General features: G+C 43.3%; 1 protein-coding gene across 1 annotated transcript in view; it reads right to left on the reverse strand.

Moving 5' to 3' along the window:
- The window catches only part of EXT1 (exostosin glycosyltransferase 1), a 275,604-nt gene that overhangs the window by 20,779 nt on the left and 230,963 nt on the right, over positions 1-23,862 (reverse strand). Inside the window, exons 2-4 of the mRNA XM_008689279.2 lie at positions 13,451-13,544; positions 11,781-11,888; positions 6,581-6,700 (exon numbers count right to left, since the gene is read on the reverse strand). Coding sequence (XP_008687501.2) covers positions 6,581-6,700; positions 11,781-11,888; positions 13,451-13,544 — 322 coding nt within the window. The remainder of the gene's footprint in view (positions 1-6,580; positions 6,701-11,780; positions 11,889-13,450; positions 13,545-23,862) is intronic.

Below are 23,862 nucleotides of genomic sequence, written 5' to 3' on the forward strand. Positions count from 1 at the left end.
GATTTAGTTGTCATATTTCGTTTTCCTTTCAAAGTCAATGGTAGGACTTTGGGGCACTGGTTAGCTGAAGTTTTTCTATATTTTATCTCAAAAAGCAGTGAGTTAACAATTGCTCAAAACATCCCACATAATAGGACAAGAACCATGGCATATGAAGACTAATAGCCACGCTAGTTCATTAGTTTCTCTGGACTTTGGGACCTCGCAGATCATTAAATTCTACATTTAGAGTCAACATTCTCCCATCCTGAATCATTTGTCAGATGAACGTGATTAGTCCACTTTACAGATTTCTCTCTGTGACTTTCAAACTCTTGTAATTATAGCATCCACTCATTAAGATATGATTTGACAAATAATTAACTTGATACAGGATTTCATGTTTGCAGCAATTTTTTTCTGTACTTAAAAAAAAAGAATAAGCCTGCCATGTCTCTCAAGAGATTTAAGACCTAAATCATTATTTTCCAGGCCCCCATTTAATGCAATGTGACTTTAAGTAAAGACCATTTTCAATGGAGCTTTACTATTGAAGGTTATTAACACAATCGTCTCATCCCACATAGTGATAGAGAAGTAATAAAGTGAGCTACATTTATTTCTGCAAACCTTATCATGTTTACATTCCTTAATGAGAGAGAAGAAAGGAAGCAAGGAGGCAATTTGGAAGAACTCAAATATTTTAGTTCAATGATTTCTGCATTTCTCCCTTTCCCCCAGATCAAAACTGCTAATTTTATATGGCTAGGTAGAAGTTTCCAATTTGGTGGAGAGTTTAGGAATCTAGCTAAAATATTAACATTTCCTTGTGGTGGTACAACAGAGATGTGTTAAAAGGCTGTTGTCTAGGTATTAATTATGAGAAACTTCTTATGGCTGTGAAGGGTTTTCACATGGAGAGCAATTTCACTTCATATACCATTTATCCTAGTTTTATATTATTTATATCTTCCAAATCTACTGTCTATTTTCCCTTACAGCTTTTCATTTAGATCCTCTTTTTTTTTGCTTTCCGAATTTACGTACTTTTCAGCATGTGGTCACTTAAATGAACTCGGGTATCAAGACACAGAATAAATTGGAAGTAGACAGGATCATAAATCTGACACATATACAAATGACATGTATCTAAAGGATGCCACAAACGGGTCATCATCTTTCGGCAGTATGCTTTTCATCATCATACTCTTTCTGGTTCAGTATCACAACAGTGTTATTGTCTTGAATTCAAGGATACAAGAAGTTACAGTATTCTTCTGAGATGCCAATGAGCATGTCATACTCTCTTCAACTAAATCTTAATAGGAAGATATCAGCAAAGGTACAAGAGCAATAGCAAATATTTACTTTAACCTGGGTCAAGCAATTTGCTACTTTTATGTCTCCCTTTTCTCCTTTGTAAGAAACAATAAAATACCACACAAATTATAATAACCTCTTAGAATTTGTTAGGAATAGCTAAGTTTTTACACTTAAGACTTGCCTTTTTTGCCTGCATTCATTTTCGAGGCATAGATTTTTCCATTTTTACACTGCGATACTATTTTTCCATATTATTAGTAGTATTAATGGGTTACTTAACCTAAATGGCCAACAATAGTGTAATTTTTTCATGCAAAGCAATGAATATATTTATGAATTAAAATTTTCCACATCTAGAACTGATTCTTGAGGAGTTTGTCAATGGGCATAAATACTTTTAAGACTGTTCGCACATATCGACAAACATTTTCTAAAGGGTTTGTAACAACTTGCCTTCTCAAAAGTCTGAAAGAGTATGGATCTCATTTCACCAAATAGAAAAGTCATTCTGTCCCTCTCCTAATGTTCAATTCTCCCTATCGCTACACTGGACAGCTCCCAGGATCCTTTCAGAGTGCTAGAGCTCACTGTTTATTGTTGTGGAAGAAGACATCACACTTAGAAGTTGGACATCTCTTCGGCTATGAAGAAAATCAACAACAAATACAGACAGACACATATACACACGTGACACAAAAGCTTTTCATTGTAGGCGTAACTGGCACCCTTGAAAAGGATAATATTTCTCATTAATATGAATTCAAAGGTAAGAATGACAGGCTCCTTATTTTTCTTTTTTATGTGCCATCTGTTTTATGAATAATGGACTATTGGTTACAGGTTACTGTCATTCTGTGTGGCCCTGACTTGGTCTTTTAACCAATGCAAGACTGCCTCACACACGCGGTGCCTCCATATGCCACCTCACTTTGAGCCAAAGCATTCTATTTCCATTATCTCGCGGATTTTAATATTCCACTACACAACAGCATCAGCAAGACCATGGTTGGAGTGCGCATTGTTAGGTAACTGGAGAGAAAAAATGGAGCATACTTCGTAAAACTCCATTAAAAATGTGCTCTCCAAACTACCATTAGTTCTTTTCACACATTAGTACAATCTTGCGCACTTTTCCTTCACTCACCTTGATTCTGACTGAGCTCCCAAGGTTCAATCATTAGTGCCAGGTTACCGCTGTGTCATATTCTGACAAATAATGGGATCTATGAAGGAACACTGTCTTTGCAATATTTTATCCCTGTCCCTGTCATTATTCTCAATTGGCATACACGCACCAAAACTGAGCTCCAAAGAGCCTAGCTCTGATTCAATAGCTCCTAAATTCCAAGATGCAGAATTAGGAAGCTTCTATCACACCAAGTCCAAGTATGACAGAGTGCAGGGCACTGTAAAGCACTAACAACTCGACCCTGGCATTGGAGAGAGGGGGTCCTGCTTCCAGTTGTGCCCAGGCATCACCTACAACATGAAGCTTATACTCAGCAAACACCGAGTCATCCTCCTTCCCATGGCCTACAGTACAGCAAGCAAGGAAGACAGACGCAGAGTTTTAGTCTTGAGTGTAGAACATCCTGAAAGCAAAAGATCCTCAAATCTATGTTGCCTAAGGGTAACGCCGAATTATCCTCCTCACTGAGGAGCTCCGCACAGACTGACTTACATCGTCTAAGTTCTAAGCCAAGTAGGCATTTTTGATATGTGGTACTTAAGTCGTTCTCAAAAACACGTTGGCTTTGTTGGTGTATGTGGATGGCATTTTCTGCCATGTTTTCTGCTTTTCTATTTACACTGAATTCTGGGGTAATCTGAGTTCTGAATTAAAAAGAGAAATTGGATGGTATCTTTCATGCAATTCGGTTGAGGGGTCAAACTGTGACACTCCAATCTTGGAACGATATAAGGAGATTTGACAGTTGCTATAAATTTGAATGAAGTCTATGGTTCGTAGTGTTTGCAAAACAACTGTGTCGCTAAAGAACTGCATGGCTTAAATCCAAGGGGAAGAAGGCCTTTCCAGCACACCGATGACAACAGCTTGACTTGAGATTCTATTCTGACGACTACAACACACCCACCTGTTCCTGCAGGATCACTGAGCACTGCTAACTGAAGAAGCAAGAGACCGGTTCTGTGCAATAAACCATACTCAAAAGAAATGTAATTAATGAGATACCATCTTTCATCTGGCAAATTTGCACACTTGTGTGTGTGTGTGTGTGTGTGTTTTAATGATGATCCTTAAGGCTAACAAGAGGGCCGCTAGAGAAGGTCTCCCCCCAGTCAGCTTATGAGAGTCCAGACTGATGCATTCTTCTTGAAGAGACATTTGGCAAAGCAGATCACGAACCTAGACTCTCGCTTAGTAATAATCCCCCTTTAAGGACTCCATGCTAGAGAAATAGAAATGTAGTCTAATATACATGTAGAAACCCAATGCTTGGATAAAGATGTCTGTATCTAGATCTATACAAAACAATTCGAAACAACATTAATAGCCAACAATTGTAGATTAGTTAAATAAATGGAGGTCTACCAAAGGAGGGCAAAAGGTAGGAAAAATGAAAACATGTGGCCTTTGTGTTTTAGAGTGGACAACTAATAGGGCAGAATCAAAAGGCCAGGAGCAGACCCCGAGGTGCATCAATGGGGCATGTGACAATATTGAGGCAAGGAAACTTTGTATGTTGGGACAAGCTACACAACAATGTGTCAAAAAAGAAAAAAAGTAGACTTTTCAATACAGATCATATACATAAAAGGAAACTGGGTTAAATAGCTAAATGTAAAAAGTTAACCACGGAAGTACCAGAAAAATATAAGGGAGTGTGTGCAGGTAAATTAAATTATGTGTCAAAAGGTCCTTTCTGAACAGTAGCAAATGGAAAAGCCACAGAAGAAAAGGTTGCCTCATTACAAACAAAATAGAAAGGGATGCCACAAGTTGGGGGAAATATTTGCAACAAAAGAGTCAAAGGGTTAATATTTTTAATATAATAAGCTCTTAAAAACTTATGAGAAAAAATGGGAAAAACGCTGTGGCCATTTCGATATCTTCCTTTGTGAGTTGCCTAAGAAATATGAAAAAATTCATTCTTACTAATATCCTAAGAAATATAAATTAAGAAAATAATGATTTATCATTTTGAAAGATACAATGTCCAATACTGGTGAAAGTGAAAAATACCAGAACTAATAAAAACAGGTCCTCTCATATAAGCTGGAGGGAATATAAATTAATTTTATTCTACTGCAGGAAAATTGACAATTTATTAGAAATCTTAGCCTTTGACATATTCTTTGAACCAGGACTTTGACTTCAAGGAATTAATCGTAAGGAAGTAATCTTGGACCTGCACAACAATTCAATGCTGAGGCTATTTGCTTCAACGATGTGTATAGTAATGAAAAAGCAGAAACAATGGCAATGGCTTCAAATTGAGGATAATGAAAGAAACTGATATCATGAATAGAATATGATATAGTCATTAAAATAATTGCAGAAAAATCTAACAGCATGAGAAAATGTTAACAATACATTATTAAAAGGAGAAAAAAACATATTATAAACTAAGTTTAGAAAGACTCCTCTTTATTGATTGATTTATTTTTAAGTAGGCTTCACACCCAACGTGGGGCTTGAACTCACTACCCTGAGGTTAAGAGTGGCATGCTCTGCTGACCCAGCCACCTAGATGCCCCTGAAAGATCCTCTTAAAAATGACAACATGTGCATAAATTGGCCTAGAAAAAACAAATATATATGTGTTTGTGTGTATATATATGTCAATAGTGATTTTATATGGGTAGATTATTTTGTTTTTATGCTTAAGTATTTTCCATTATTTTCTAAAACGAACACATACTCTTTTCATAAAAAGCACTCATTCCACAAAGAAAATAAATATTGACATTCAACTTTCCTTAAGAAGGGCCTAGGAAGGGTCTTGGATGGAAGACAGGAGAGAAGAGTAAAATCTATTACATATTCAAACCTGCTGCTATGAACAGATGAAAAAAATGCCATCAATTTTAAGGAATCCTAGGTTTGCTTACAAGAAGGAAGCCCTTGGAGGCCATTCTGACCTTGTCCCCTTCATGGCGTGAGCCTGGCTCCTAAAGACCCCTTTTCACCCAGTTCCAGGATGAAAAAAAAATGTGCCCCATTCCTGAGAAGATGCTTGGACCAGAGCAGGAGCCCAGGCTCGGCTTGGGGTAGGGAAATGTGCCACTGTGCCCGGGGCATGACCAGCACGGGCTCTGCTACCCAGGACGGCAAGAGAAACAGTTGTGTGGACGAAACAGGGTGATTGTCAGTTTTCTTGGTATCACTCAGACACCTCCGTGTATGCTGCAAATTACATCAGCTTTCGGAGCAGTAAACACTTTTCCAAAGCAAATACTCCAAAGTGAGGCCACAGACGCCCCCGCTGCGTTATGCGAACACCTGAGAATCACCCCAATGGTGTGTCTTATCAGAGGATCTCTGCTCTCCTTCCTGCGAGGCTGTAACTCACGAGTGTGCAGTTCCCTAACTCTTTTCTCAGCTCTTTGTGCTACTCTGGTGTAGCCTCAGGCCATCACTATCTGTTCTACTTCCAAAGGTTTTAACCATCCCCATGCTTCCCTCTCCTTTTCCCCTCCTGCCTTAAAAAAAAAAAAAGCAACTTACAAGGGACACCCATATGCCTAGAAGATTTTCTGCTTTCATAAAGTTTAACACTCTCTGCACCAGATAAGCGTAATCCTGATTTTCTTCGTAACGCATCCTTGCCACATTGACGCTGGTGCAACCGGTTGCACGTCTTGAGAACTGATTTTGTGGTACCCCAATGCTACTGGTGCCCAGTAAACTGTTCAGATTTTTAGAATGGTAGATTTTCCCCTACTCGGTCACTATCTGGTTTCTAAATGGGCTCCAGAAACAGGTCTTCAAAGGATGCCACTGAGTGTAAAGGACGGGAGGACAGTCCTTTGCTACGTATTGCTGAAATGATGGAAGACAGGCTGATCTCTGTGTCAAGAAGTATAATTCCTCCTCGTGTCAGTTTCCCTCTGTGGAGTTTTGTTAGGAATGGAGGGATTTGCTTGGGCGCGGCAGAGCAGGTAAACGAGGGTTCACTGACATATCCGAGTACAAAAAATTTGGTTTTGTCCCATTTGACCAATTACGCCTCACCAATAACAGAAGAGAAGGCCAACAGAAGTGTATGAAGAAAGGACCATTATTCAAGACGAAGAGCCAAGGGGTCTCACTTACCTCTAGTGTAGTTAATACAATCTTCTCAACTGAAGAAAAATAAGCCTCCCACAAGAATTGCGTCTGCTGTCTAAGTGCTAGGATTTTATCCTGATGAATAGACCTGATTGTAGAAGGAATCTGTAACACAAGGTGAGCACATAATAACTATAACGGTAAAACAACGAGATGCCATTTGATTGAAATAACCCGCCTGGGTTAGGCTTTTATATTTCTTAGCATTCAGATTTTAGTGTACTGATCGGCTAAAAATCACCAACCCCTAAGTTGAAATGCCCTTAAGAGATGTCAGGTACAAACAATACTTACTGGGGATCAGCTCTAACGACCTTCAATTCATGGAAGTTAAAGTCCCCTCTAAGATTTGGTAACAGCTTATCGCTTAGGGTCCCCAAAATCCTCAATCTTGCACATGGACAATCACATTCTACATAGACAGGAGCTATCAGCTTTGGGGAAAGGCTGAAAGACATCATCCCCCAAACACTTCCAAGACATGCCATGCCAGGGCCTCCAAATGATCTATAAAGAGTTTTTAAGGGAACGTCTCTGAGCCTCTCCATTTAATTTGTATCTGGACAGTCATTTCTATATGCACATACCTGTGACCTTAGCTCTCCTGCTCCCTGACCTCTCTTTTTGGCTCCAGCACTTACCCAATCTACCACGATCTGTCAAACATCATACATGTCCAGCCATCACCATTCTCTACAGGCTACATGATTTTAAAGGAGAGATCTAAGTCCTGTCCATCCTGCCACCCGTTTAAAGGCTATAAGAATGGCTTTTATATAGTAGTTATTCAAGAAATAAGAGTTGAATTGAACATGGCCAGTTGCACCCACCATAGGGATATCATTATTTTTACCAGCAATATAACTTAATGGTTAAGCACAGGGACACAGGAATCAGACCAAGGTGGGAATTCTTGGTTCTACCATTTACTAGCTGTGCTTTCGTGGAGAAGTTCCTTGATCTCTCAAAGATTCCATCTCTTCATGGGGATACAGTACTAACATCAGAGGGTTGTAATGGAGATCATATAAGTGCTTAGCACAGTGCCTAGAACGTGGGAAACTTAATTAACACAGCAAATTATTACTACCACTATTATTATTATTGACACAAGGGTGATGATATTCAACATTGGACCAATTGCTTAATGTCTGCACATGAACTTGTCTGGATCTGGAGCTCTGACACGTACTTCCTGGGTTTCTGGTGAGTTTGCTGGGCTTGCTCCCTATCTTCACCTATGGTTCAAGGTCTATTTCATTTATGGAGTCTATACTCTTAGAGGAGATTCCCTGTGATTAGCAACCGCCCCCTTGTGCTCACCTCTTTCTGCATGCTTGCTTCGCTAACGCGTAACTAATCAGACAGACATGGGGGCCTGGGCTGAAGCAGGAATGCTCTGTTAGCTGCTTCAGTAAGAAAGTTACTTATGGCATTGTGACTAAGACTATATCTGAATTTCCACTGGAGGGAAGGAGGTGGTAGCACATTTTTTTGACTCAAGACTATTCCGCAGAGGAGCAAGGAAATAGCTTTACAGTAAGAACGAAAGGACAAGCTCACTTGTTTTGGTAATATCCTAAAACAGATCCTAAATCTGTGGCCCAAAGTGTGTAGCTGGATGCCCAACACTGAAGAAGCATGGAGGCCACGGGTAAAGGAGAAGCACTGGCAGGCAAATGGTAGCCTGAAATTAGAACTCAAGGTCAACTGGAAGTAATATATCCTTGGGGAAGGTAGAGAAACTATCCGCGTCATGGATCCTTGGTAAGTCAAGGCCAATGTATTTTTATTTACTGCGAAAATTACCTAGATTGACAAAACAGACTAGAAAAACTTTGCTCAATTTTCATGATCATGCCTTCTTCTAAATGTCAGTGGCATATTCTAAGAGTCATATAGGTTGACTTCACTGTTTTGTCATCATCACAAGAAACTAGTCCATTAGAAAAATGCCAAAAGCTACTGTCACTACATAGTCTCCAGAAAACTAGGTAGGCTATGGTTATGAATGAATACAGGGAATATCACATATTTTCTAAAAAAGATTTTATTTATTTATTCTAGAGAGAGAGAGAGACAGAGAGAGAGCACGTGGGGGGAAGGGGCAGAGGGAGAAGAGAATCTCAAGCAGACTCCATGCTGCGCATGACCTGAGGCAAAACCAAGAGTGGGATGCCCATCTGACTGAGCCACCCAGGCGCCCCAAGGGAATATCACATATTAACCTACCAATACATTCCCCTTTTTATATAAGCCACAATTTGACGTGAGGACATCAAGTGAACTATATGCGGCCCATTTGTACGTACAATATAAATGAGAGCTCTTTGCCAAGTGCTCTGGAAGAGAATTCCAACTGACTGAAAAGACAGAGTTGCAGATTTTCATGGCATCTGGCTATTGGTTATTAATCTGCTTGTTCTGAGAGACAGGTATGCGAGAGTGATAAATTAATTCCAATTTGGTTGGATTGTTCAGCCTTGCAGAACTCAATGGAGTCTTAACAAAAGGTCACGTATGGTAACAAAACTAATGGAATCTACCAAAATAGATACAGGAAAGCAACATTCAGCTCTCTTGGTGACATAATGACAAGAATATATGCAAATAAAAACATCCGAGCTGTTCTAAAACAGGAAACGAAAAAATTGTAACAACAACAACATCTCCCAGAGCAGACATTTGGGCTTGGTGCCAGCTCTTTCCAGCGACTGTCAACGACAGTGCGGTCGCTGCTCAACAGGGAGGCAGCCGAGCAAAGACAGACTGCATACCAGAGGGGAAAACACGAGCAAGTTTGGGTGGGGGCAGAACCGAAAACAAAATCTTCAGACTCAAGCAACAACTGCTTCAGAAGGTGAAATCCACACCAGCTTTGGTGAAATGGCAGAAAGTGGACAAACACAATTAAGTATCCTGGAATGCTCTCCTCTCCAAGACAAACTCCCAAGTTATTCACATCAAATTCACAGGAGCGTTGGTGTATAACTGGAGAAATTATGGCTGTTTTTTATTCCTTTTATTTCCCACGTTTCCTTTGATGATCATGCAATGTGTAAAAAAACTCGTAAAAGGAAGGAAAAAGGTAATATGGAAAAAGAACTATACCTAGCGCTTTTGTCTGGCCTTTCGTGAGTCAATGTTTTCGACATACACCATTTGGCCCAGGGAGGATCTTGCTAGGTCACGGATTCCTCTTTTGTTTTGGAGGTTCCCAGGGGCCACGGAGATCACATACCTGAGTACCAGAGGGAAGGAATGTTCTGGGCATGTGTTCAGCTTGGCTTGCCTAATTCATAGTTCTCTTAGCTACAGGTATCTCACCCATTACTTTAGGAAGAGAACTGGGTTACTTCATCAGCCAGCTAGCAGACTGGCCGGCAGTACAAGCAGAATCAACAAGAGTTAGGAACTCGATTTTCTTGATATTAAAAAAAAAAAAAAAAAGCCAGGACATTAAAAAAAAAAATCATTCTGCAATACTTGTGATAGTTCAAGGTAAAGTATATAATGCCATCAAAGAAAAACATTAAAATATTCCATAATTTTAGAGAAAGGAGTATGGCAATTTATGTGGAACCTAAAACATTACTGCACAAAAGGGCTTTAGAAATCCTTAGTGGGGGCGCCTGGGTGGCTCGGTTGGTTAAGTGTCCGACTCTTGATTTTGGCTCAGGTCATGATCCCAGGGTTGTGAGCTCAAGTCCTGCATTGGGCCCCGGGCAAGTTGTGCAGCTTGCTAAAGAATCTCTCCGTCCTTCTCCCTCTGCTCCCTACCCCACCTCACCCTCCCACCCATGCTCTCGTTCTCTAAACAAGAAACAAAAAACAAAACAAAAAGGAAAGAAAAACACAGAAAGAAAAGAAAAAAGAAATCTAGCGACTGACCATTGCTGCCCTTAGATTTCTCTGTACCACATTCCTCTTCCCAGGCAGCTCTTGAGAAGTTCGAACTGTTCTTAGGCATCCTCTTTGAAGATCAGTTGACCGTATATGGGTAGATTTATTTCTGGGCTTTTTATTTTGTTCTATTGGTCTGTCTCTATGGCGGTACAGTGTCATTCTGATGACTGTAGCTTTGTAATATATTCTGAAATCAGGAAACAATGCCTCCAGCTTTGTTCTTTCTCAAGACTGATTTGGCTATTTGGGGTCTTTTGTGGTTCTATATGAATTTTAGAATTATTTTTCTACTTCTGTAAACAATGCAATTAGGATTTTAATAGGGATTGCATTGACTCTAAGGATCAATTTGGGTAATATGGTCATTTTAATCATATTAAGTCTGACTTCTGCAATATAGGACAACAGGGATGAACCCTGAGGACATTACGCTAAGGGACACAAACCGTCACAGAAAGACAAATACTGCATGATTCCACGTACATGAGGTATCTAAAATAGTCAAATTCACAGAATTAAAGAGTTAGAGTTGAAAGAGAGTTGCAAGGGTTGGGGGTGGGGAAGAGATGGGGAGTCACTACATCAGTGGGCATAGAGTTTTAGTTAAATAAGATGAATAAGCTCCAGAGATGTCTAATACATTGAATCCACAGTCAACAATAATAATCCCACATTTAAAAATAAGAAGGTAAATCCCATGCTAAGTGTTCTTGATACAATAAAACAAAATAAAATAAAGAGATCCAAATGGCAAAAAGTACATTTAAAAAATCATTTTTATTAGAGCCTGCTCTTTTAAATACACACGTTACAGATATCACTGCTCAGTCTCCCAGACTGGATCATTTGAGCAATGATAACACGAATTATAAGAATCAACCCTAGAGACCTCCCTCTTTCTGAAAATTAATCTGAAGGCAATTACGGCAAGAGGGGATAGGAATATGAAGTGGCAGGATGGTACAAAAACTCTCTGGTACAATTTCTAAAAATTCTGGATACGGAAGAGGATGGATATACGCTTCTTCTCACCATCCAAGTTCATGTCCTTTACCTGCCACTCCTCCTTTGCCAGATACCTTCCCCGCACCGGGTGGGTTTTGTGTGGGAAAGTGAACAATGTCATATTAAATGACTTCATATTCACCATGACACAGGCAATTTTCTCCTGAGAAAATTTCTTTTATAGAGCTGACCTTTTGGATTCGTCTTCTCTGAAAGTTTGGACGGGGGCAGCAATAAGCCGCTGATGTGCTGAAGGCCGGGGCCCCTTCCTTACCTGTAATAACAATCTCTCATCGCCTATGACGGCGGCTTGGTTCCAATTAATCACTTCAGAGAATGGCAACTCCCATCCGTTGCTAAGCATCACAGGGACACAGGCAGCCTGGGGGAAGAAGGGGGCTTCATGAATGGGAGGCAAGCGGCAGGGGGAGCCTTTCCAACAGGAGGTCACATCAGGACGAGCTCAACTACGGGCGTATCTTGCTCGGATCACTGCATGGATCCGGGCCGCTCAGCAGAAGAGTAAGCTCGGGTGAGTTACCAAGTCACGTGAAGGCTGTACGTATCCAGCCGAGATCTGAATGTTTGCAAGTCTTGCCCTCCAAGGCTAAAACCCCATTTCTATTCTAGTACATGGTTTGGCTTACCTTACTGCCACAGAGACGACTGGCCTCATTCGAGAAGTTTTATTGATGTAACAAAATCGTCCACCAACAACATCCTAGCATAAAACCAACCTTGAATATAAACGGTTTTGTCAATGTAACTGCCACACGTCTGCTCGTGGAGTGGTTTACCCCACCGTTAGGAGCAACAAAGGGCAGAATGGGGCTTGGCACTCCTGACGAAGCACGTTGTGGACTGAACTCTTACAGGGTGTTCACCTCTCCCTTGCAGTGCCAACATCTGAGCCGGAACCCCGCTCTGTTCACTGTGGAGGGATCCAAACCACTGTGGACCAAGGTACTGCCTGCACAGTGATCTGTCAGCCAAGAAACGCCAGGCAAAGGACCCAATTCTGGGTCTAAATAACTCATAATCCAAAGCGGAGAACTATTTGCTTCATGCTACATCCCACAGAGGCGACAAGAACATTAGTGACTGTATGCTTCGCAGAACACAGTGGAAAGGGCCTTAAGGAGAAGGAAGCTCTTCCTTTGGAGGACACGACAGAAGGACGTATGTTAGGAAGCACTGTGCATAAAAGCAGACTCTGGCAAGGGGCAGAACATAGAAGGGGAAAGAACAGAGGAGCCAGAGGCAAGAAGTGGAGGAGGAGAGAGTCTCAGCTGAGTACACTTCTCAGGATCACGGAGGGCTGAGCGCAACCCCCAGGTGCAGGAAATATGCACAAGTGTTTCAGCAGGTGAGGCCCCTCTGCAGAGTAAGGCTAATGAGCGGACCCCCCCCCCCCAAGAGGCTCCAGAGCTGCAGAGCCTCGGGACAGGCGGGCCAAAGTGTGTAGCGTGACCCCCTGGGCATCACTCTCAGAATTTAGAGGCACCAAGAGACAACTTAGTGGGGTGGGCAGAAAAGACAATTTGCTTCGGGGAAGCACCACCAAGAAGCCATTTTCTTAAGCCAGCGAGTGCTCCTGAGACCGGCTTCCAGGCAAGACAGCGTCTCTGCAGGAGCCCAGCGAGGCTGCTGCTGGGCAGTCAGATCTACCCTCCGTTTGCAAACATGTCCCTGAAGAACCCATCCTCCCTGGTGGTGAAACCATTTAATCTTCCCACGTCTGAAAACAGGGAGTGAATCCTCTTCCTGCCAACCCCGCCCCCCGACTTATAAAAAGTGTTGCAGACTTTCTTGGGAACACAGACTTGAGGTGTTCAAGGCAAACTACGCATTCTGTTTAGATCCCAGCAGAAGGGCTAAGGTTCAACCCACCCCGTCTGACTTCAGTCCTCAGCCCTAGTTGGGGGAGGTTTCCGAGTCTCTTACCTGCAGAGCCTCCAGGAACCTGAAGGACCCAAGCCTGCGACCACGAGGAACCAGACAGAAAGTGGCATTGTGCAGCATTTCCCGATAATCATACCTAGAAGGAGAGGAGGAGCAATGAGCAAACGAGGCCCCGTGAGGAGAGGGGGAGTGGGGGATGAATGAACATCTGTGGGTGCACACCTGCATGAAATTACCCAGAACAACTCAGGAAACACGCTGGCTGGCGGGCAGTTCTCACTTTCCCTTTGTGGAGGTGGGGGTGTTGCGTGAGGGAGAACAAAGGTGAACTTTCATGGGGGACAAAGCAATGAGGGTCTTTTGCAAGCAGTACACAAAAGACAAGCCTGATGGTCCCAGGAACTATTTGGCTTGCCTAGGTTTGGCTTCCAAAAATCAGATTTTTGTGTCTTGATGAAATGTCTTGTTCCCATAAGCTTAAGAAAAAAAGATCACAACACGTCGGGCTTGTTTAATGCCATGTCATTCAGCAAAACTAAGACGGTCCTTGTTCCCCACCCCACGCTATTAAAACCTACTCAGGAAACCTCCATCACAAGCACAAAACAACATTCACTTTCTCCTTCACACTGGAGTTTCTACATTTAACCAAGAATATTCAGCTACACCAGATAAATGCTGCTGTTGTAAGAACGGTGTCAACCGACTTACAGGGGAAAGACAAAGGATACGGAAGGAGGTGGCCTAAGAAATGGGGAAATAAGAATAACAAGAGAAAAAAAACAGCAGGGGGTGCAGAAAACCGGGGTGCAGAAGAGAGGATTGTGGCTTTTACTCAAATACCACTTGGCGGTATCACATGGTTTTTGCACTTGAAAAAAGGCAAAATATAACATGAGCGTCAGCTGCTCTTTCTGCTGGTGAAGTGCAGGAAAAGCAAGGAGCATTTCATTTTGTTGAGGGCTATCACTTTAAAAGTGATATCCACAAACACATTCCTAAACACGCAGTTTCAGGTTCATTATGAGTTTAAGCAAACTTGGGAAGCCAGAAATGGCTCCTGTCCTGTGAAAGTGCGGATTCTGAGAGCTAAGATGAAATCACTCTCATTTTTCAAGAGCTTCCAGTGCTCGGCAGACAGGTGTGACTTTGACAGTAGCATATGTCACCAGCATTTTCTGACTCTAATAGTCTAATTTAATCATAGCCTGAAGGCATCGGATTGTTCCCTCCTCGTTTTGGGATACTGATATATACATTTATATTTTTAAAGTCCACATCTATTTTTATATTCTCATACAAACTAGGCATATGGGAGTAAGCCAATTTTCAATTATAAACCCGTCATTAAGAAGAGACATCATGCAAAGGACCATTTGCTTAAACAAGCTTGTACAACTAATTTGCACAAGAAAAGGTCACCGTGAATGGATTAAGATTATCTCCATTGAGAGTAAAATAAAAACCCTTGCTGCATTAATTAAACTGCAAAACAGACTTGAAAGTAGAAAAGATTTTTAAGAGGGCTCAAATTTGGCTAAATAAGAAATATTAAATTATGATGGTAATGGCTTCTTCTTTGCTCACCAAACATAGGGAAATAATTGATAAGTATCTTCAAATTCAACTGTTAAAAATGTTGGGATCTCTACGTAATGAATGAAGAGGGAAATATGTATACACACACACACACACACACACATAAACTTTAAACTCAAATTGTTTTAATATAAAAAGGTCAAACATACTTCAGACTACAGGGAAGTTTAATAAATGCCCAGAATAGAAACCCCTGAGGGACTAGCACAGAAGGTCCTACATCCTCATCATTAGGCGGCTAAAAATGTAAAACCCTATTAATGTTCTGGATGGTAACAAGTTTCAAAGTTGCCAGTTGCAGAATTTACTTTAGGGAAGGAGTGGAGGTAGAGGGAAGGCAGAAAACTTACAGCAAAAATTCAAATGACAGTTATTCTAGGGTGTTGGTGGTAGAGAAGAAGGATTTGCTGATGCAGGGGATAAAGCTTACATGATTGAAGCTTGTGTTCATTCACGCAACAGGTAACGGGAGACGTGGGATGAACATTCTTGCCCCTAGGTAGCTGTGACATTGTGAATGAAACACATGAGCTCTCTGGGACTCAGTTTCCTCATCAGCAAAATGATGAGAGATTGTTTGAACATCCCATTATTCTTTATGTTACTTTTAGGTAAGAAAGAAGAATGTCCTTTTGGAATATCCCACTGCTCCAAAGGTTTCCATAACCCTTGTATAAATAAGGGTATGTGTATGTGTATGTATACATAGGTCTCTGCTCATGTGTGTACAATGTATGTTTAACGTGTGTGTATCCCTACAGACACATAAAGACAAATACAGGACATGTACACATGAAACTTAAAACAATGATTTTCAGATTTCTAACCATGCTTAGCCCATGAACCCGCAAGGGGTCAGTCTTTCTAGGTGGGCCACACATGTGTTTGGTACCCTTCCACTCAGCCCTTCTATGGACCCACCTCTCCACTTAAATGTGCTCACATACCCCACAACCACCTCTTTCTAGATGCTTAAATTCAGTGATTTTTTTTTCAGTCATTCTCTCCAGAAACACAATGTTCCAGACCCCGTTCTAGTCCTGCAGATGTTGTGCTGAGAAGACCCTCCTCTAGCTGCTAGACCTACCAGAGAATCGTCTTATGATAATTCAGAAAGAGGGTGTAAAATCTCCTGGGGGTGTCTGCATCATAAAGTACATTCGAGAAGGCTGGCCTTGCCCAGTGAGGCACTAAGGAACTCTGTGCACACTCTCCCTAGCAAAACAACAGTTTAACTGGTAAAAATTATAAAAACATTCATTTAAAGTTTCTGGAAATTGTCCTAAGGATATAATGACAAATGGAAAAACATTTGTTCAAGAAAACCTACCAGATCTTGGCAAGAACAGTGAGCGTCTGTGGCATTTGAGCCATGACCTGGTCCATTACCAACCCCTCCCAGCTCCACCTTCTAGAAGCTCCATGTCAGGCAAGTTCAGTCAAGAAGACGGGGCTCCCTCTCCTCCCAGTTGCCATCAAGAAAGTATAAAGACAACCCACAGAAAAAAGAAAATATTTGCAAATCATCGACCTGATAAGAGACTTTTGTCCAGAATATGTAAAGAATTCTGCCATTCAACAATCAAAAGACAATCCAACTTGAACACACGCCACTGATGGACCAGATATTGTTCCAAAGAAATGATACCTAGTGCCAATAAGCACGTAAAAAGATACTCAACGTGATGAACCATGAGGGAAGTGCAAATGTAGATCAGCCACAAGGACGGCTACCCTCAGGAGGACAGGTGCTGGTGAGGCGGGAGAGAAACTGAAACCCTTGCATGCTGCTGGTACGAAGGTAAAACGGCGCGGTCACAGTGGAAAAAAGTTTGGCAGTTTCCTTTTAAAACTAAAAATGGGATTAGCATATGACCCAACAATTGCACTCTTGGGCATTTATCCCAGAGAAAATGAAAACTTATTTTCACGCAGAAACTTGTCCATGAACATTCACAGCAGTTTTATCCTTAATAGCCCCAAACGGGAAACTATCCAAATGTCCTTCAATGGGTGAATGATTCAACAAACTGTGGCACATCTACAGCCTTGAATACTCGGCAATAAAACGAAATGAACTATTGATACACACAACATCCTCAAGGAAATTATGCTAAGTGAAAAAGCCAATCTCAAAAGGATATACACTGCATTATTTATTTATATAGATGCATGAAGTAACAATTTTAGGGATAGATAACAGATTAGTGGTTACCAGTGGTTAGAGATGCGGGAAGAAATACAGGGAGAAGACGGGTCAAGTGAGGGGGAGAGCCTTCTTAAAGGGACTCATTCTCCACGATTAAGTTTAGAAACGTAAATCACATCAAAATCATAAACTTCTTCAAAATACGAGGTAATTAACACATGATATCCTAAGCAAGAACATAAGTAGATAAGGCAGGCAACTCATCCCAGAGAACTTTCAGCTTTAATTAATAAATGGTTTTGTTACCCTTTTCAGATGGGCATTAAGCTCCCCATTGTGTAGGTGGCGATACAGAAGTTAGAACAGTTTTCATAAATGACTGCAAAGAAAAATGCAATAAAATGACATGACCTGAATTTAACCTAGAAACCAGGAACTACTCTATGGCCATAATAATCTTATCCTTAAAGTTGTACTGAATAATGGATGGGGTACACCCCATTTAAAATGGGCCACGTAATAATGCATAATTGAAGTCCTTACCCTCCAGATGAAACACATTTTTGCTGGCAGCGTTTCAGTGCACCTGGGGGGGGGGGGGAGTGTGGCAAGCGCAGGGGTTCTCCAAACGTGTTCTCCCAACCAGGAGCATCATCTGCCCCACCTGGGAACTTGGCAGAAATGGGAATTCCCAGTCTCACCAAGGCCCACTGAGGTAGAAACTCCAGGGGAAGGGCCCAGAATTCTGTTTCAACAAGGCCTGCTGGGTAATTAGGATGCATCCTAAATTTTGCACTAAGAGCTCAAAAAAAATTTCAGCTAAGAGGTTAGGAATACAAAGCTTAGTGAAGAAGCAGATTTAGACAGAGTCAAAGCTGGGTTCAAATTTCATCTTTGCTATTTACAAGCCGAGTGATCTTGGGAAAGGTATTTGTCTAAATCTTGGCTTCCTGGTCGGCAAAATGGAGATACTTCTACTATGAGGCTTAGATGATACCACTTAACTCAAACATGGGCATATCATCAACAATCCATAAATGGTAGCTATTATCATTATGGCTCAAGGAAGGCAACAGAATATAATGGAAAACAGAGCCAACTTGCAAAGTTAGAAGACGTGGCTTGAGGACTTTGGGTTCTGGATCTACCACTTTCTATGGGGTCCTATGCAAATGGAGTTCTCTATGTGTCAAAGTCATGAAGGTCAAATGAGATCATGCCCTATAAACTGCCATGCACCGTGTAACTGCAAGTTATTGTGGTAAATGACATCAGGATGAGAGGAATAAAAACATTTAAAAAAAAGTAACAATGAAAAAAGAAAGAAAAGAAAGAACAAATCCCCAAAGACAGAGCCAGAGAGAAATGCGAAACAGACCCTTTAAAATAAAATGTAAACAGCAGCTGGGAATCACAACAGAACAGCAGCTTCTAATTGAAAGGATTTTGCCTTCTTATCAAAAGCTGCATAGACAAGGATGCTGCTGGTGCAGGGTGCCCACTGGTCTTCCTGTGCGGCCCACGATTCCTCAGTAGCGTGCACGGTTTCCATGAGAGCCTGCTTTTTGCTAATCAAAGAGGGTAGGCACGAAGCAAGTGATTCAGCCTCTCATCTCTGTAGTCATACAATTCTAGTCTCCCTGTGATGTTGCTATAGTTTGTCTCAAGTATTTACTTGTAAAGTATGTGCACATCTATGCTATCTGTTCCCTCCAGTCTCCAGCCTCATAAGTACTTAATCTTCTTTGCTTACACCCAGGTTTGAATCACGTCCCTTAAGAGAAAAAGAAAGAAAACAAAAACAATTTATGACTGCTGTAGTTCCATAAAGTACACGGGGAGAAGAGAATTAAAATAACTTCCTCAGCACCTCCCCTGTGCTCTTTTATTCAATCAACAAACATTAATTAGTTGAACGCTTACCACGCATCAAACACTACTCAAGAAACTGATGGACCAGTGAAAAGGCAGATGTGTTATTGTTATTCAGTGAGGGAATATGATGATCAATGATCGTTACTTAGCGGTAGGATGGAGGCATGAGGCGGATTATTCGAAGAGAAACAAGAGTGACAACCTGGCTCTGGTGGGGAGACTGAGAAGCAGGGGTGCCTCCAGGAGGAAGGGAAACTGAGCTAATTATTAAGTGAAGAGCAAGGATCATCTTGACAAGGCTGAGAGGAGACAGTGGGCATGGGGGAGCGTAGAAAGAGCACAGCAGGAACAAACACCAAGACAATAGAACCCACCACCGCTTGGGGGAGGGTGGGGCGATGGGGGGGGGAGGGAAATAAACTGCTGCTAGAGGCGGGGTCCCACTGGGAGGACTATGTGTGGTATCTCCTGGAGATCAGACACAATCCCCTGCAGTGGTCCTGAGTCACCGAAGGGCCTAGCAAAAGAATGACTCGTCCCAGTGGCATTCTTCGGACTTGATAACCTTGCCAACAATGCAGATCACAGCTATGGAGCCATTAGGGCTCCAATTCTAGGCTTTCTGATTGTAAACGGCATCTGCCTTCCACCACGGTATGCTGCCTCTTTGGTCAGCTCGCACAGAAACTCGCAACCCCGAGATCAAGAGTTGCACGCCCCAGCGACTGAGCCAGCCAGTTGCCCCTGAAAATACACTTCTTATGGAGCAAAGTCCTAAGCAAGCAGTTCACCTAGTTTCCTGCGCTAGCCACAAACGGCTACCACTAGGAGGGCCTTTTCTCCCCGACTCATGTCACACCAGCTGTTCAGTCCAAGATGGTGCTCTGTTTTTTATTAACCATGTTGCCACAGACCCTTTCTTGGGCTTGAGCGACTTAACACATAAAATTTCAATTATTTTTGAGAAAGTCCAAAGTCCATAACATGTAATAACATGAAATTAGCCCAAGACATAAATGTGAACGGAGAAACATACCTTTTAGTTAGAAAATGGGTCCAGCTGGCTGCCACAGTATGGCTGCGTGATGTCTTTTAAGCATAGCTACAAAGAAGTACCTACAGAGAGGCACAGACCCCTGCAGTCTCTGAGAATTCATGGCACACACTAAGCCTCAGTTCCTTCACCACCTACTCACACAGCTTTTGTGCACACGGACGCGCTCCAGGTGCTCCGGGGTCGAGTAAATGCCGAGAGCTACACTCACGCGCAGTGCTGGACCTGGCTGACCGGACGGGCGGCAGTGGCGGGGACACTCAGTGGCCTGTGGTCAGAAGGCACTTGCTCTTTGGAGGTGATGTGATTTCTCACACCGGCAATGCTTGCCTTGAGCACTACCTGTGCTAGACCCTCCAGGGCACCCAGTCACGCCCCAGGTGAGGACTTTCTTTCTTTCTTTTTTTTTTTAAGATTTTATTTATTTGACAGAGACAGAGACAGCCAGCGAGAGAGGGAACACAAGCAGGGGGAGTGGGAGAGGAAGAAGCAGGCTTCCAGCGGAGGAGCCTGATGGGGGGCTCGATCCCAGAACACGGGATCACGCCCTGAGCCGAAGGCGGACGCTTAAGGACTGAGCCACCCAGGTGCCCCACGGACTTTCTTTCTTTATAATGCTCCTCAGAAGGCTGCCGCCGCTCCCGAGCTGTGTGCTGCAGAGAGCAGTGGCTGGCTATGATGAGGGACGGGTACCTACGCTCATCCTTTCACATTTCTTGGCTATCCACAGAAAACCATCTCCTTTTATTGCCCATTTAAAATCCACTTCAGTGTAGGGAAGGGAGGGAGGTAACCTTCTGCAGGCTCTGGCTGGGGCATGAGGCCCTATGGGAGGCGTGGACTCTTGCACACACATGATCTCACGGAAGCCTCGCAGCCACGCCGGGAGGTAGGTATGGTTATGCCAGCCTCCCACGGGGAAGAACAGAGAGTCAGAAGACACTTGGAAGCAAACACCCTATCGGAATACACTGGATCATGACCCCATAACAATTCCCCCACCCCATCTCTACCCTAAACATCTACCGACAGCCCAGAACTTGAAACTTGGGACTGCGTGGGAATCACCACCTATGTAAACTAACGAATCCAACCTGTACCAGGGGCACCTCTTCCTTCAACATGGGTAGAAGGCCATCTTGGTTCCCTCTCATTAAATAGCAGCTCAATGGTGAATATGTAAAATCAAGTGATAAAATATGACAGCCATTAAAGGTAACAATTATTTTTTTTAAAGATTTACTTTTTTATTTGGGGGGGGCAAAGGAGGAGGAGAGGGAGAGAGAATCCTAAGCAGACTCCCTGCCGAGCATGGAGCCTGATGTGGGGCTTGATCCCATGACCCTCAGATCATGACCTGAGCCGAGATCAAGACCATCCGACTTCACCAATGGGGCCACCCAGGTGCCCCTAAAGGTAACAGTTATAATGATACCCCTACCCCCCCACACTGATTACACGTTTCCTGTGGGCACGGCAACCACCTGTACTCATTACTGCACTTTATCTCTACAACCACATGGGAAACGGCCCCATTTTACAGATGAAGAAGCAGGGCAACAAAGGTTTTACGGGGCTCACACGAAAGTGCATAGTGTACAGAAGCCACAACGCACTCTCTCATCTCTCAGAGCTGCTGAGGAGGAAGGGGTGACATGGTGACAAAGGTGAAAACGAAAGATTTCCACCGCACTGGGCCAGCTGACGTTGACCTCAGAATGCGTCTGACGGAGGTGACCGGAGCCCCAGCTTCTGTGCTCAGCAACACCAGATTTCAAACTGCCCCCAGAGAGATGCAACTCCAGGACACGTGGGTCTCAACAATTCTCTGGTTGGAAAGAAAGCATTTCTGGAAATGCTACGTAAAGCGTTACCTGGGTACAGGAGGACAGGGTACTGGTTCACTGTCCTCCTCCCTAAATATCATACCTATACCATGAAAAAAGGAGCTTACCTGCTCTTATTCACCACTGTGACCTCAGGGAGGGACAATAAAAAAGCCAGCAGCAGCAATGACCTCAGGTGGATAACGTGGGTCTGTCAGAGGTGCACCAAGGTCTTGGCTGCGGGAGCTGAGTGTCTGTGACAGGCCCGAGGGCAAGCAGGAAGCCCGAGGTCATTATCTCACCATTAACTTTCACCAGGCTCTGCGCCAAGGAGCCTGGCCAAGGGGCGCGGGGCCAGGGAGTGTGGCCCAAAGCTGAGAACACCAGCACGGAGCATCTGTCCTACATGGCAGCTCCTCCTCAGGGACAGGACGAGCCTCAGGGAGCAGGGGCTCCTTTCCCCAACACACCCTCTTTCCTTCCTCTGCCTTCCCTGCACTCCTGGAGGAAGGCTCTTCAGATCCCTGAGTCTTGGCCAGAGACCCTCTCGCCACTCACACTGCGCCCCGGGACTGACCTGTCTATTGCTCATACTGTAGTAAGTTGCCCATTTTCCTGTTTTCTTTCCCTGGACTCCAGGAGACAGGGCCACGGTCCTACTTTCTGTTGAACCAGCCCCTCGAAAGATAGTTGGTAAACGGATGGCAAACACTCAGGTGCTCAGCGTCCACTGGTTCGCACTGAGAAGCGCACGGGCTGTGAGAGCAAGAGGAAGACCAAGAACGCACGCCCTCCTTCACGACATCGCCTCTATTTTGCCACAGCAACGTGTCCAGCTCCTGGTTACGCCTGACCTTCCTAGGATGCGCTTCACTTCTGTGCTTACGCTGGGCCCAGGTTAGAGAATGGAAAGCAGTGTCTTTCGTTTATTCATTTTTGTCTTCCTTTTGTACATTTTCTATCCCCTCTTCTCTGTCTTTAGTTGTAAAGGCCTGGCAGCTTGTTAAAAATTTCATTTTCTTTCTGCACACTGGTGAGGGTGGGAAATGTGCTTCACCGGCCCTGATAAATAGCATTATTTGCAAATCGAGTCAAATGTATGTGCAGTGCTATTCAGAGTGAACCCTCTCCTGGCTCTCCTCCACGTCTGAGCTGAAGAAAAGCAAACAAACGGTAGGACCTCCTCCTGGCTTCCTAAGGATAAACACTGCTTTGGTCCAAAGGCAATGACTCCCCATCCCCCAAAGAAAACTGGGCTCAACCCAGTGTTCTGACCGCTTCCCCTCTTGAGCCAAGACATTCTTTCCTGCCCGGCCAGACTTGGTCAGCCCTGGGATTAGGAGGATGTCTGGAATTCCTGCTGGGCTGTTCTTGTCACCAAAGCAGGCACTACCCAGTGGTGAATCGGACATGCCCTGCATTCTTTGTCAGCGCGTAAGCCTTGCGTCTGGTCCTTGCACTTAAGTGATTAGAAAATACCTTGAGAATCCAATTAGAGTTAATGAAGTGACAGCTGGCTCGGCTAACCTCACCTTCCTAAGTCTGCTCCTACTTTTGCCATTCCTGAGGTCTACCTTCTGACTTGGACAATCTGGGACAGCTCACTTCTGGGCCCTTCGTGCTGACTCAGCAAATGAGGCCTCAGAAGTCTGCGGAGCTGAAGATGGTGTGTCCCCAAGAAATGATGGGCCACCAACATAATATGAAAGCTTCGTGAAGCTGGTTGACTATGAAAAGTTTATTCCTTCCCTTCCGGGTATGCGAATGTATAAATGCACAGGTGCGTATGTGTCCTTGGGACACAAAAATCTGTGTCATGGTTAACGACCTGATGGCACACATTGTTTATTTACCAGATCGCCCTCCCATAAGGGTTTGCTCAGTGGAGCTTGGAATGGCCCATAAATCCAGATTCTGCCATTTCCTTTCGCAGAAGGACCATAGTACCCTG

This window comes from Ursus maritimus, unplaced genomic scaffold (genome assembly GCF_017311325.1).
Source record: "Ursus maritimus isolate PB19 unplaced genomic scaffold, ASM1731132v1 scaffold_9, whole genome shotgun sequence".
Classification (NCBI taxonomy): Eukaryota; Metazoa; Chordata; class Mammalia; order Carnivora; family Ursidae; genus Ursus; species Ursus maritimus.